The sequence below is a fragment of the Clytia hemisphaerica genome, unplaced genomic scaffold (assembly GCF_902728285.1).
Source record: "Clytia hemisphaerica strain Z4C2 unplaced genomic scaffold, Clytia hemisphaerica genome assembly, whole genome shotgun sequence".
Lineage (NCBI taxonomy): Eukaryota > Metazoa > Cnidaria > Hydrozoa > Leptothecata > Clytiidae > Clytia > Clytia hemisphaerica.
In genome coordinates this window covers 737,696-749,442 of record NW_027103627.1, presented here as the reverse complement: position 1 = coordinate 749,442, position 11,747 = coordinate 737,696, and the positions used below count along the sequence as shown (strand labels likewise).

General features: G+C 33.0%; 1 protein-coding gene across 2 annotated transcripts; it reads right to left on the bottom strand.

The window, feature by feature from the left end:
- Positions 1-2,312: 2,312 nt before the first annotated feature.
- Positions 2,313-7,812, bottom strand: LOC136802497 (uncharacterized). 2 transcript variants are annotated; one of them, XM_067059227.1, is made up of 3 exons: positions 7,689-7,808; positions 4,631-4,708; positions 2,313-4,162 (listed from the first exon to the last, which is right to left on the bottom strand). In XM_067059227.1, exon 3 carries the CDS (start codon positions 3,975-3,977, stop codon positions 2,940-2,942), a length of 1,038 nt encoding a protein of 345 aa, XP_066915328.1. In that variant the 5' UTR covers positions 3,978-4,162; positions 4,631-4,708; positions 7,689-7,808; the 3' UTR covers positions 2,313-2,939. The 2 variants fall into 2 exon arrangements, with proteins under 2 accessions (XP_066915328.1, XP_066915327.1); XM_067059226.1 differs by lacking the exon at positions 4,631-4,708 and having other exon boundaries at positions 7,689-7,812.
- Positions 7,813-11,747: the final 3,935 nt, after the last annotated feature.

Genomic DNA, 11,747 nt, shown 5'->3' with positions numbered 1-11,747 from the left:
TCGTTCGTTCGAGCTCTATCAATCCTTTTACCTGAGTAATTCAAAGAAATGAAATTGTGACGGAATATTGTCGGATTTTTTATACCAATTTTGAAATACAGGCAGCAACGAAGCTCGCTTCAAAGACACAATGGAAGATAGTCATCCAGTTGTTTATATGTTCATGTTGAGACCAATTTTTTGTGTAAAAACCATGAAAAATAGACGAGAAACTATGCATAGCGAGAGTAGTTAAACAAAATAACGAAATATCTGGCTAACCTGTTAGAAAGTTGGAATTGAACCAGCCCCGAAAATCGATGTTTTGATTAATTTTGTCAGTGTCACTGGCTCTGACTCCCTCCCTAGCCCCTCGTGTCAAGTTGACATTAGTCGTGGGAAACATCGATATGTGAGTGGCCCCTTAGAAACGAACTGTAATCGTCGACATACACTTTTTTTTAGTAAGAACATCCAAAATTTTTGAAACCTTCGGATGTTCTTAGCTTTTTGAGTTTTAAGCCTAAAAATGTTTTTAAAATGTTATTTCTTTCTCCATTTTGTGAATATTTTGACCAATTTTTCTAAAGATTCGGGTGTTTTCGAGTCTACAAAGCCTTAAAATGTTCTTAACTTGTTCTTGGCATTTTGGCTATCAAAGTCTTATGTTCTTATATAGTTTGCTCTTATAAAAAACGTGTACAACTTGTTTAATACCCAAAACTCCAACAAAAAGACCTGATAGAGATTGAACGTAGCCTGTAAAACCCCAAACGCTCGAGGGCGAGTTCTACTTTTTGAGTCTACCCGTGTTATTTCCGTGAAGAAGAGTTTGGTACAGTACAATCTGGTTAGATTGAACTTGGTGATGCGCCGTGATTTAAAGTCCAGGAGGATTTAGCAGTAGGACGAAGAGTTTATGATTATTGTACACAAACCCGATATCTACGGCTAATTTCAAAATTCATTGCCGTAGAGATTGTACTACGCTACGATAATCGTAAGCATGTGCATATGAAATATGTAGATTATTAAATATTCTCTTTATTCTTTTTAATCTTGATTAGAATTGCCTATTGCTCTGAATTCTAAAATGGGCAATGCTCATATATGGGAAGCCGATGAGTTGGGATGTGGTAAAGTTATATTATTATTCTCTTTGATCTTTATTCGTATTGTTAGTGAGGTCTGTTATAGCACAAAAATACTTTGCCTCAAAAAGCTTGTGACGACGTCATCACAAAACTTTCAACCTCCACAACTTTTGATAGGAAGATTTTCAAGGCATGTTTTATACCTTAATTTTCATCAGCATTTCATGCTCTTTCCGCTGAAACCATCAGATTTTGAATATTTTCAAAAAAATAAATTTTTGCCCAGCCACCTGATGACGTCATCTGGCAGGTGGCCAGGTGGGAAAATTTGGTGTTACTGCTTAAAATTAAGTTTTAGACCCTCTAAGGATCATCTGTGCCAAATTTCATGCTTTTATCACCATCCAAGTATTTTTACGTTCTTATGTGCTAACAGACCTCACTATGTGTATCAGTCCTTAACTAATCCTGACTTCTTTCACGTAGAGTTACTCTTAGGTTTCCAATAAAGTAACGGGGTAGGGGGGCGGCTGGAAAATTTGACATCCCGATGGTGCAGATTGGCGGCCGCCAACGTTAAATAAAGTTCTACAGGGAGTGGGGACAATTTCCTATCGGTGAGGAATGGTAGTCGGCCTTTGATGTGTGGCATCCCGTGTTCAACCACCGTTATGTATAAACCTGAAATTTTTCGATTTGAGCCGTCAATCCGCAAAAACGAAGGCTGGGTACGGACTGGCTCTCCCACTGCAAAGTCCTTGATGCGTTCTATCAAATGATCGTAGAAAGGAGGATGAGCTAGAGTTTTTACAAGATACTTCACTTATTGGTCATTTGAACTAATGGAGATGACGCGTTCTTTAGAAAAAGTAACAATTTTTTATACGGGTTATAAGGGAGTTATAATGACCAACCAAATCAATTAAGAGCTTGTAAAAACTCCAACTAATCCCTAGAAAGAAACAGGATAAAGTATAAAACTCCGATAACACGCAACCTTAAAAATGGGCCAATGGTTTCAAAATTATGAATATTGAGCATTACACGTTTGTTATAAGAACAAACTATATAAGAACATAAGGCTTCGATGGCCAAAATACTAAGAACAAGTTTAGAACATTTTAAGGCTTTGTGGACAAAAATACTCAAAAAAATGGCGAAAATAAGAACATGTTGAGAACATTTTTAGGCTTAAAACTAAAAAAGTTAAGAACAACCGAAACGTGTATTAAAAAAGGATGTTTTTTAGAACGCATACTTGATATCTTTATTAGTAGTAAAGCAATTAAAGTTTTCCTTTGATTCTGGATTTCGTTAAAAAAAATTATCGTTAATTATGTACAATTAAAATCATTTAAAAAATAATAAATTAGACGATATATTTTCTTTCCAGCCTGTAATACGTTATTATTACTGTTACATTTTACACCCCATGTATCACAGACCCAGACCTCTCCTAGATTTGGAAAATTGGGCTAAAAATAGTCTCCAATGACAACATCATCCCCATTTAAAGCTGAATAGATAAAGTTATCCTCCAATATCATCGGTTTTTATTAAACTAAAACAAATGACTCCCGCACATTGAGACAGAAACGTCTTATTTTATGATCGGCACCTTTTTTCACCAAATCATTATGTATTAATTTGAGTAAATATTTGTCAAATCATAGAATTTCTAAAATTTTTCAAATGAATTTGCAACGTAAGCACCGTTCATCTGATATTTCAATCTTAAAACCAAATTAGATTATTTTTAATATAATATACACCGCTATAAAAAAGAACAAAAAATTACACCCAAATTTCTCATAATGTTTCAGACTCATTAACATTTTGTCATTTTTAATTCGTGTTTGTTGAGAGTTAAGATTCTTCGGGCCCAGACCCATCCGATCCCTTTGTGTCATTCTCTGCTGACGACCTTAGGCTGGTGCTTGGTGACGTCGATCCATTGGAACACGAGCTAGTGCATGTCGATTTACCAGATGAGTTATAGCCTCGATCGTTGATGAGAGATTCAACTGTAAAGCTGTTATTTCGTTGCTGATTTGAGGAGGGTGGTGGTGGGCTTTGGCGGTTACACCCCATGCAGGCGGGTTGGTGATAGGGTGGTGGAGAGCAACACATGCAACGTCTCGACGCATGCGTGTTCGATTTTTCATAACCGCTACCACGGCAACAGAAAGATGGCGGACTTGGACCGTGCGACTCATAGGCGCGTTGATATTCACAATCGTAGCAACCGGGCACGTGACATTTACGGTATTGATAATAAACAACCGGGTGGTGTGTGGGCGGTGACGGTGGTCTACGATCATCCACCATCGAACGTGATTGCGATGGTCTGTAATGGTGGTGATATGAAGAGTATTTCATATACGGTTTAGCTTGGCTTGGTAAGGAGAAAGCTTTCTGATGGTATGATCCACCTCCTGATGTATGACCTCGCTCTTGTTTATTTTTGCGTGGTTTGTATCGATAGTTGGGGTGCTCCTTCTTGTGCTTGGCCATCAGTTTTTGTGACTCTCTCAGGAACGGTTGCTTGTCTTCTGTCGATAGGACCTTCCATTCTTCACCTAACAGCTTACTGATTTGAGCGTTATGTATGGTGGGGTCATTTTTGGAAATCTCGCGACGTCTCAGTTTCGACCAAAGCATGAAGGCGTTCATAGGGCGTTTGATTTTATCCGATTTGTCAACACCGCTCTCGTCTGAAAAGCCACTTTGCATGGTCATCGAGGTGGAGCCGTGACGGTGCCGATGACCTGATGGTGAATGTGGTGCATGCTCCATGCTATAAGAAAGCATTTCTTCATTGAGTTCTTGCATATCTTGTGGTGTATGCTCCATACTTCTTGCTTTGTTGGTCACTGATAGATTCTTTGAGCGGACTCGCTTCATAGACGTTTGTTCGCTATTTCCTTAATTCGATGTCCTTTGTGATTTCTGAAATAGTTGTTGAGAAATTTGTCGGAAATATCTGTGGATATTGTTATTTCCAAAGTGTAACACCTGTTTTTTGACTTGTTGTTTGCTTCGTTTGATACGGTGTTTTCTGGATTGATGTCAGCAGATTTGTAGGAAATCTAAAGGAAAAAAAGGTAGATATTGTAAGGTTAAGAAAAAATAATTATATTCAAGATTCAATAAATCCTTTCAGTTACTGGAAACATGAAGTCATAACTTCTGACCACTTAATTGAAAGACAAAGCGCTGTACCAAATGGTTAAGAAAGTATAAAAATACCTTTCCAACGGTACTAAAAGCCGCCATGTCATATTTTCTAAAAAATGTTTGAAAGGTTTTTCAATCATTTTGAAATAGTTCAAAAATATTGCTGTCTGTAGAGGTTTTTCCAATTTTTCAAATGCGCTAGTCTGGTCAGTTTAAAGAATCTTTGTTTGCATCATAACTGCTTTCAAAAATAATTCTTCATTATTTTAATTTGTTCAAACACTGGGAGAGATTCAAATTATAGAAAGACTCGATTAACAGGCGTCCAAAATTGGTAACAGCCAATTGGCAATGACGGAGGTCATTTCCAGGTCATGTACCTGCAGGTCATGTTAGCCACAGCAGTTTTGAAATGTTTTCGTCGCAAAAATCATGTCATCTAGTTGTTATTGCCATAACTTAAAAAAAAATTCGAATCTCTGCTTGAAGAAGGAAACAATTTTAACGAAAAAAAAAAACAAAAAACATTGAAGACCTGTATTATCGTAACGAAAAAAACTGCATTAACTTAAGAAATGACTGATGCCACCTTGATTTGGCGGTATATCTTTCACACTCGAAATGCACTGAGTAGAGAATTTCTATCAAGGTGTTGCAACTTAGAATATTTAGAAAATTTTCGTATATAGTTCTTACACAATTATTTTATAAGAATCTCCACTTTTCTAGGTCGAATGGTCTCATTGACTAATTTTTCCCTATTTTTTTTTAAGAAAAATTGATTCAATGATACCTTATGATACCTAAAGTTGTTTTTTTCTAACTTTATTTTGCATTATCGGTAGTAGAGTTTAAACAGAATATAGCATGAGAGATTATCCCAAAATAATAAGTCTAGTTTTTGTTTTTGAGCTTTTAACTTTTCGAGTTATTTGGTGTTTTTAACTCGGTTTTAAATCGCGCCTTAAAGTTTTCAAGTTATTTACGTTATATTTTTATTGTATATATTCGAGCTATGGAAAATTCTACTTGTTTATATGGGTTTGTTACTTGAAAGGGCAGATTTGTGTTAAATATATCAACAAATGTAACTCGAAAAGTCACGGGTCGGAGTAAGGTTTATAAGGCATTGTTAAGGGACCAGAAAAAACTTGTTTGAGTTAAGGTGACATTCAAATTATAGAGTTTCGAGTTAAAGAGAAACCAATTTCTTACCGTTAAATGATTTCTCAATGAAGGTTTACCTCGGCGTATTCGAATCAAAATCGGAAATGTTAACTTTTGAATTTATTTCGTGATTTTAAAGTCGAATACGAGAAAGCTCATGTGTCCCAGTTCTCAACAATCTGCTGGGACTCCTTGAATGAACTCCTTAAAATAAAGTTTATTACAAGTTCGCACACACACACTTGTCTAATGGATAGTAAAAGGTCATGATTTTTTATTAGATTGTGGTAACTATATTGACCAAAATCCCTTTAAAAGTTGATACTAGTTGAAATTGAAGGTATTCATTTTATAATTCCATCCGATTTTAGTTTAATTCATTTGGAGCTAGAATTTACTTGATTCTCTTCGCCCATTTTCCCTCTGGAACACGTTGCAAGGGGCTCCCCAACAGACTTTTAAAAAAGTCAATTTTAGGATAGGAACGATTAAAAAATTTCAATTTCATTTTTTTAAAGTCCTAAATGTGTTAACATTCAGATTTAGCATATAAAGATGTTGCATTGTTGCAATCAGTGGTTTTTCCGTGTGACACATTGCATATCGCGTGAAATCGTGTTAAGCGTTTTTTTATTTAACTCAGACGAATTTGATATTCTTAAAGTATGATACAGAAAAATCTAAAGCATGTTTTATAAGAAGATTGAGTCCTCTTAACTTAAATTACTTGTCAAAATTATTTGAAGGTATTCTTGGTATGTACAAGTCAAGATAACATCATATTTTCTAATGGAAGCACCCGAAAAAAGCCAGGTTTTGACCATCGTGTTTCTATTTTAGTAACAGACAGGCGTCAAATTCCGGCTTTTTTCGGGTGTTTCCGTTAGAAAGATGTTTAACATTACGCATATCAATAATTGCTTTAAAGGGAGTTAAGACTCTTCAATATTGAATGTTTCACATTTGACTTGAAAAAATTTTAATTCTGCTCTTTATGACTTGTATGTATTTTTAATAATTTATCTTAAATTTTAATAAAAAGAATATTCTCATATTTTTAAATTTTTTGTGATTTTTTAAAAATTTCTGTTTTTCAGAATTTTCGAAAGGTCACGCCCTGTGAAACGGAAACCAGATTTTGATATTGAATCCAAGGTAATTTTTTTGCGAATCAATTGGATCTCATTATGAAATGTATAATATTACGAAAAAATATTCCCTTCGCAAATTATTTCACAAAAAATTGACTGAAAAGAAATTATTGTTTTCGCTATCTTTTCAATAAAAAAATTTTCCAAAAAAATTATAAACTTGACCCGGGGAGAATATCTATTTAATTATTCAATTTTAGAATCTAAAAAAACCTTTTAATTATCTTAATGAAATCAATGAATGGCAATTGAAATTAACCAATTTAAATTCTTTTGAATGAAATAATTATTAGTAATTAATGGATTCGATTATTGGTTTGTCACATATACATTGTTTAAACATAATTGAATAATTCTCTTGTCTGCGTCCCTCTTTTGTTCTGCCCTCCTTTGAAAAAGCCGTAACCGCGCTATTTTTACTTTGGATTTTCACGGAGTATCACAATTTTAAGTTTTTCATTGATTTTTTGACTACAAAAGACACCGACGGAAATGAAATGACCATGACAAACGCCGTACGGCTGATTTAAAATCGTAAAAAAACACATGAATTCATAATTTTACATACTGAATTCTATGCGCAAATTCAATACGTAGCGACCAAAATATTATTGCTTTTGCAGTAATTGGAAAATTTATAAAATCACCACGATCAACACTGTGCTTCCTTTTCTACAAAAATGTTTGAACGTTAAACTAAAAGTGTTTATCTAGCCGCAGCTCTAACTCTCTAAAACGCTTAAATAATTTAAGTAGCGTGGCATATTACATCCCCGCCCTAGCTAACAGCGTTCCGGTTTTTATACATCACCATATGGTAAACAGCCTTGGGTCCCAATCAGCAAAAGTCGTCTTTTAATCTAAAATGAGCCCCCTGCCAGCCCCAGTGGTTTGCGTGAATGGGATTTTTTGGATGCGTGAATGCGTGCAAATTGAAAATAAAGTGCATGAATGCGTGAATTGGAAAAACTTGCGTGAATGCGTGAAATGAAAAAACTTTCGTGAAATCCTCCTAAACTCTAATAATTACTCTAACTAATAGTCCCAAGAGGTATATAATACCTACCTAAAAGTAAATTATTTTGATGAAAAAATGGAAGAAATTCAAAAATAATTTTACCTCTGATTAATTAATCTTGGTGAAATGAAATATCTTCAAAAATTCAGGTCTTCTCTACAGCATGTGTGAAAAAATTCTGCATTAATTCAGTATTAATTTAATGCCTTTCGTTGAGTATATCTGTATTTCTCTCTTCAATACTTCAAATATATTATTTTATTACTATTGCAAATTTTTCCTTTTGCCCCCTCCCTCATGAGAAGAATGGAAACAATAAAACAGTAAAACGATCATTATTTTATTGTTTTGTATAACAATAAATAAGTTAAAATGGTTTCTTTTGTGTTTCAGTGAAATAACTATTTATTAAAAAGAGGTCTGGACCTAATCAATTTGATTCAGGGGGTTTGAGTTCGAAACAAATAAATAATAATGAAAATGGTTAAATATAACAATGATATTGATCACAAAGAAAATTTGATAATTGGCCTCTCAAATTTTTATTTCATTGTTTTATTTGTCTGTCAAGCATTATATTAATCTTATAAGCACTGGAGAAGTGTTTTTCATTTCTTTTCATGGAAAAATTAACAAAAGAAATTGAATTGAAATAGCACGTGATCTCGTCTTTGTTTAAAGAAAGGTGGTTCCCTTATATCAAAACAATTGTAAGGTGTCAATTCGATCATTGGTTAATTATATATTTAATTATACACCCTATATTTGTGTAATTTATTGTATGCTTATTGCATGCTTTTCTCTTTTAGAAAAAAAAACCGGCTGGTTTCGGCTCCATTCAACTTCCGTTCAACTTTCAAACGATTTCTTTTTTGCAATTTTTTAATGCTTGCTTTCTCCCACAATACTTTCTTTGTATTCTCGCTTTTCTTTTAAGGATTACCTTCCTTCTTCAATTTTCTTTTTTGAAATACTTTAAAAATACCATTTTTTCTTTATTTTATTAGAAAAGTTAAACTTAGGATTTTGTACAAGTAAGTTGTTTTTAAGTCTTGGGATTGAGCTATTTCTTCATTAGATTCAAAATCTTCTTCTTGGTAACGTATACAAAAATATTAAGCTGGTATCGACCTGGATTTTGCTTGGTCCAAACAATTAGTCGAGTATTTTATAGGCTGTAGTTTGACTAAGCATCAATCTAGAAATTAAAAAAACATTTTCCCAATTTTCTTAAACAAAAACCTTTTAGACCCGCTGCTTAGTTTTTCTATTCATTTTTCTTTGTTTCTGAAAGTGGCCTTTTTTTGCAAATTCGATGGTTTTTTTCTTACGCCCTTTTAATTTCTCTCAGGATTTTTTTTTCCGTTTAAAAACTCAATTATTTTGTTTAAAAAATGATTTTTTTGGTATTTTTTAAAACTTTTAGTCTCTAGTAGTAGGTTCTGCATATATTCATAAAGGTTGGTAAGATTTTTGTTGAAGAAAATGTTTCACGTTCCAGTTTTTTTAGCTTTAAAAAAAAGTAAGACTCTTTCACTTTCAAACTTTCAAGGTTTATAACTTTACACTTTTTTGTGACTACTTGAAAAATTTAAAAATCTATACCTCGAACCAAATATACCTTTAGTTTATCCTCTCTCTAGTAAAAGTAGCTTCGAACTAAAACAGTAATTCATTCGGACTAAGTGGGTAGTCAAAGGTCCAAAGTTTTTAGCCATCTGTATTTTCAAAGGAAAAAATGTTATCCATGTTGTATCCATGGCTGAAAGAAAACCTTTAAAAATCTTTTTTTTAATACCAATAGTCATTTCTCCAAGAAATCTTATGTTTTGAAAGAAAAAAGTTTTTGATTTTAAAATGGATCTACTTTTTAAGAAGATTGACCAATTGATTTCGAATATTATAAAATTATGTATTTTCAAAGAAAAATATCCTTCAATTTCGAAAGGGTTGGTCTATAAAGCAGGGTAGCCAATAGGGTAGCCAATTAGGATAGGTTGTAGATTACCTCTTTTTGCCCAAAATTGTGAAAATACAATACTAGAACCTTTCTACAGTTACTTAAAGAAATCGTGTTTAAATTGTTACTGTGTAGTCATTTTTGTAAAAAGTACTAAAATCTAGTTCTGTTTATTGAGTGCGGTCGCCATCTTCTCTTCCTTCCTCTCACTCTTTGAAAAATTACAGACCAGACCATTTTTATGGTGAAAAGTACAGAATATTTTTTGGATCCCCAACTAGGGATTCGCACCTTCTAAGGAAATTACATTTGATAATTATATGTCATCAGAAAATGTCTAAGTTCAAATCGTGGAGAAAACAAGCGCTGACCATGTGTTAAGTTAAATCTTTGATTATATTATATTATTATCTTCTGCATCATGGATGAATAAATGAATAATTAGAATATTTCTTGCAAATTTTACCCCTTGGCTCCAATGAGGATTTTCATCTAAAAAGTTTTTATTTTTTCTTCTCTGTTTATTGAAATACATGGCTACCCCACAACCTAGCCCAATTGGCTACCCTGCTTTTTAAATCAACCCTTTCGAAAGAGATGAGTTTCTTGTATTCATGGAGGAAAATTCGACAATTGCTTTTAAAAGAACGAATTTCTAGTACTGTATTTTTGAAGGGAAATTTCTATTGATTTTGAAGGTTTGAGAGAAGGATGAATTTCTTTCATTCTCTATCTAAAAGAATATGACCGTTGATTTTCAAATTAAAAGATTCCTTAACTCTTGAATTAAGGTGACCATGAGTTAAAGATAAATGTCTTGTATTTTTGAAGGAAAACCGGTAAGGAAAATAACCTTAGATTTCGACAGACGGCGTTCTTATGAAAATGAGTATTGGGTTTTTTGTATTGTGTAAGGAAAATATCACTTAATTTTAAGATATGTTAATGTGAGTAATAATGAGGAAAATGGCCATTGATTTTTTTAAATACAAACTCCCTGGATTCTTGAAGGAAAATCATAGTTTTAAAAGGGAATAATTTTTTGCATATTTGAAGGAAAATACCCATCGATTTTCAAAAGGTTGATTTTTTTATTTGTGAAACAAAATTTTCATTTTATTTTCAATAGAATTGATTTCTAGCTTTCTTGAAGAAAAAAATCAGTTGACTTTCGAAGGGTTGATTTTTTGTATTTTTGAAGGAAAATATCCATTCAATTTTCAAAGAATTTTCTTGCATTCTTTAAAAAAGCAACCATTGCCTTCCAAAGGAATGAGTATTTGTATTCTTAGAGAAATTGCTGATGATTTTCAAAGGTTCTTGAAGTTCTTGTAGCATCATTTTTTTCACGGAAAATTGCCATTGATTTCAAATTTCCAGTATTTTTGAAGCTTTGAAGGTGATTAAACATAAGGAAATCGACTTTAAGGTAGGAATTTTCTTTAACGGAGAATGCCATTGATTTTTAGAAAGAATTAATTTTTTGTATTTTTGAAGGAAAATAAGAATTGTCTTCAAAAATGTTCTTTAACGGAGAATTATGACATTGATTTTTCTAAAGAATGAATCGTTTGTATTTTTGAAGGAAAATGAACATTAAATTTCCTTTAAAGGCCATAAAGGAAAGTGAGTAGTGAATGCGAAATGGATAAGTTTTTGTATTCTTGAAGTGAAAATGTATCATTAATTTTAAATGGTATGTATATTGTCAAAAAAAGAACTTTAATGAAAATATAACAATTTGTTCGGATCAAGGTCTATGATTTTGTTTATCTTCCTGAATTTACTTACCTTCTTACCTTAAGGTGGTAGTCTACCCAAAAATAAAAAATCATCGAAAAAATTGTCGAATTCTGGTTTTTGGGTATTTTGAGATCCTTAGGTCTTTCTGAACATCTCCTGAAAATTTCAGAGCTATATCTTTATCATTCAGGCCGCAGTGAGCATTTTTATCCTGTTGGGTGCTTGAAAAATCGCCCTAGCAACAGAAAAAATCCCGTTGCTAAGGACTTATTTCTTCAATCTCGGCCGAAACATAGCAATGTGATACGCCAAAAGAAAGCTCTTTTTACGCCCTTTTCGAGCGTCAAAATATTATTTTCCGTGGCATTACGTAATCCTTGAAATTAAAGATGGTAGCTGCAGTAGTGTAACACATCAAAACCAGCTGAAAAGCAAGCTGTAAGCATGATTCTGCAGGT